Consider the following 1863-nt stretch of genomic DNA (forward strand, 5'->3'; position numbering starts at 1 on the left):
GGCCCTTCCAGTTCCTTGTGTGCTAAGAGATATACCCCTTTAAAGTTGACCCTGAAAATCGCATTTTTTGCGATTTTCGAATTTTGATACGGTTGCTCTAAAATTCGGGTTAGACCCATTTCCCACTCAATTTGACCCCCTGAATAAGAATATGAAGTCGAATTTCCGAAATCATGCACGGATTTTGAGATATATGGAAATTACAATTATAGGTGTTTCCGAAGCACATTTTCGGACATTTTTGGGGTCGTTTCAATAATTCAAGAGAGAATCACCACTAAGATTTCCTTTACATAGTTGTAAATTAGCAAAGCATAACCAAAGTTGTGATCTTTATGGCTCAAGCAAATTAAAGTTGCTAGGTTTTTGGTATAGCCCATTTAGTCACAGAGTTGAGTGGGCTCTAAAGATTAAGGGAGTCAAATATGAATATATAGAAGAAGATAGAAATAACAAGAGCTCTCTACTTCTTCAATCAAATCCAATTCACAAGAAAATCCCAGTGCTCATTCACAATGGCAAGCCCATTGTTGAGTCTATGGTCATTCTCGAATACATTGATGAGACATTTGATGGCCCTTCCATCTTGCCTAAAGATCCTTATGACCGTGCTTTAGCTCGTTTCTGGGCTAAGTTCCTTGATGATAAGGTAAATTCATCTTCATACGACATATATAAGATATTCTAGTGAGCTTGGTATACTTTACATAATTTTGTATAATAATCTAACTTGCATGAGATTGAGACTGAGACGTAGTATCGTCATGAAAGTTGTTAATTTTTTGAGTGTTTTGTAGGTGACCGCTGTGGTGAATACTTTCTTTCGCAAAGGAGATGAGCAAGAGAAAGGTAAAGAGGAAGTTTATGAGATGTTGAAAGTTCTTGATAATGAACTCAAGGATAAGAAGTTCTTTGTATGTGACAAATTTGGGTTTGCTGATATTGTTGCAAATATGGTTGCACTTTGGCTAGGAATTTATGAAGAAACCTCTGGAGTTGTATTAGTGACGAGTCAAAAATTTCCTAAATTTTGTGCTTGGAGAGATGAATATATTAATTGTAGCCAAGTCAAGGAATATCTACCTTCAAGAAGAGATGAGTTGCTTACTTTTTTCCATGCCCGAGTTTGTGCTCGTGCTCAAGTTACAACTTCTGCTTCTGCTTCAAAATGAATTATTTAGATTCAATATGTATTAAGATATATGTTTATATAACATTAGTTAAGTTCATTGAGGATTAATGGCTTTATATTCTGTTTTCTTTTCCTGATAAACTATTGCAAGCCACATAATTTGATGAAATAGTGGGTGATATAAGCACACAAGTCATTTTATTGAGATTAAATACTATTCACCTTAAATATAAGCACTACATCAAAAAGTAATTTTAGTGGCAAAAAAATAATCGCCAATAAAATAATTGCCACTAATTTGTTCTCTGAAATGAAATATAGCGCAAATTCACATTGGCCGTTAAAAAATCTCTTCTCAGTGGCAATTAAAGACAATTACCACTAAAAGTCAATAACTAAAAGCATTTTGGTATTTTATTTATTCCCTCAAAGCAATAAAAGACGGTAGCCATTAGAGCCGTTGTCTCCTCCAGAATCACCGCTTATAGAGCCATCGTAGCCACCTTATTCGCCACCACCTGAGCCACCATATTCACTACTTATAGAGCCACCATAGCCACCTTATTCACCGCACCTGAGCCACCATATTCACCGCCACTAGAGCCACCATATTCACCACGACCACAAAAACAACCGTATCCACCACCCTCACCCAGACCTCCAAATCCATGTCCGCTGCCGATCAACAACGCTGCTATGCTGGTATTCTTCCTCCTCCACTGGTAACTACA

The 1863-nt window shown here is 36.8% G+C and overlaps 1 protein-coding gene across 1 annotated transcript in view; it reads left to right on the forward strand.

Moving 5' to 3' along the window:
- The window catches only part of LOC102593123 (probable glutathione S-transferase), a 12106-nt gene extending 10934 nt beyond the window's left edge, over positions 1 to 1172 (forward strand). The window contains exons 2-3 of the mRNA XM_006346626.1: positions 309 to 649; positions 798 to 1172. Of these exons, the coding sequence (XP_006346688.1) occupies positions 309 to 649; positions 798 to 1172 (716 nt within the window). The remainder of the gene's footprint in view (positions 1 to 308; positions 650 to 797) is intronic.
- Positions 1173 to 1863: the final 691 nt, after the last annotated feature.

This window comes from Solanum tuberosum, unplaced genomic scaffold (genome assembly GCF_000226075.1).
Source record: "Solanum tuberosum cultivar DM 1-3 516 R44 unplaced genomic scaffold, SolTub_3.0 scf00080, whole genome shotgun sequence".
Taxonomy (NCBI): Eukaryota; Viridiplantae; Streptophyta; class Magnoliopsida; order Solanales; family Solanaceae; genus Solanum; species Solanum tuberosum.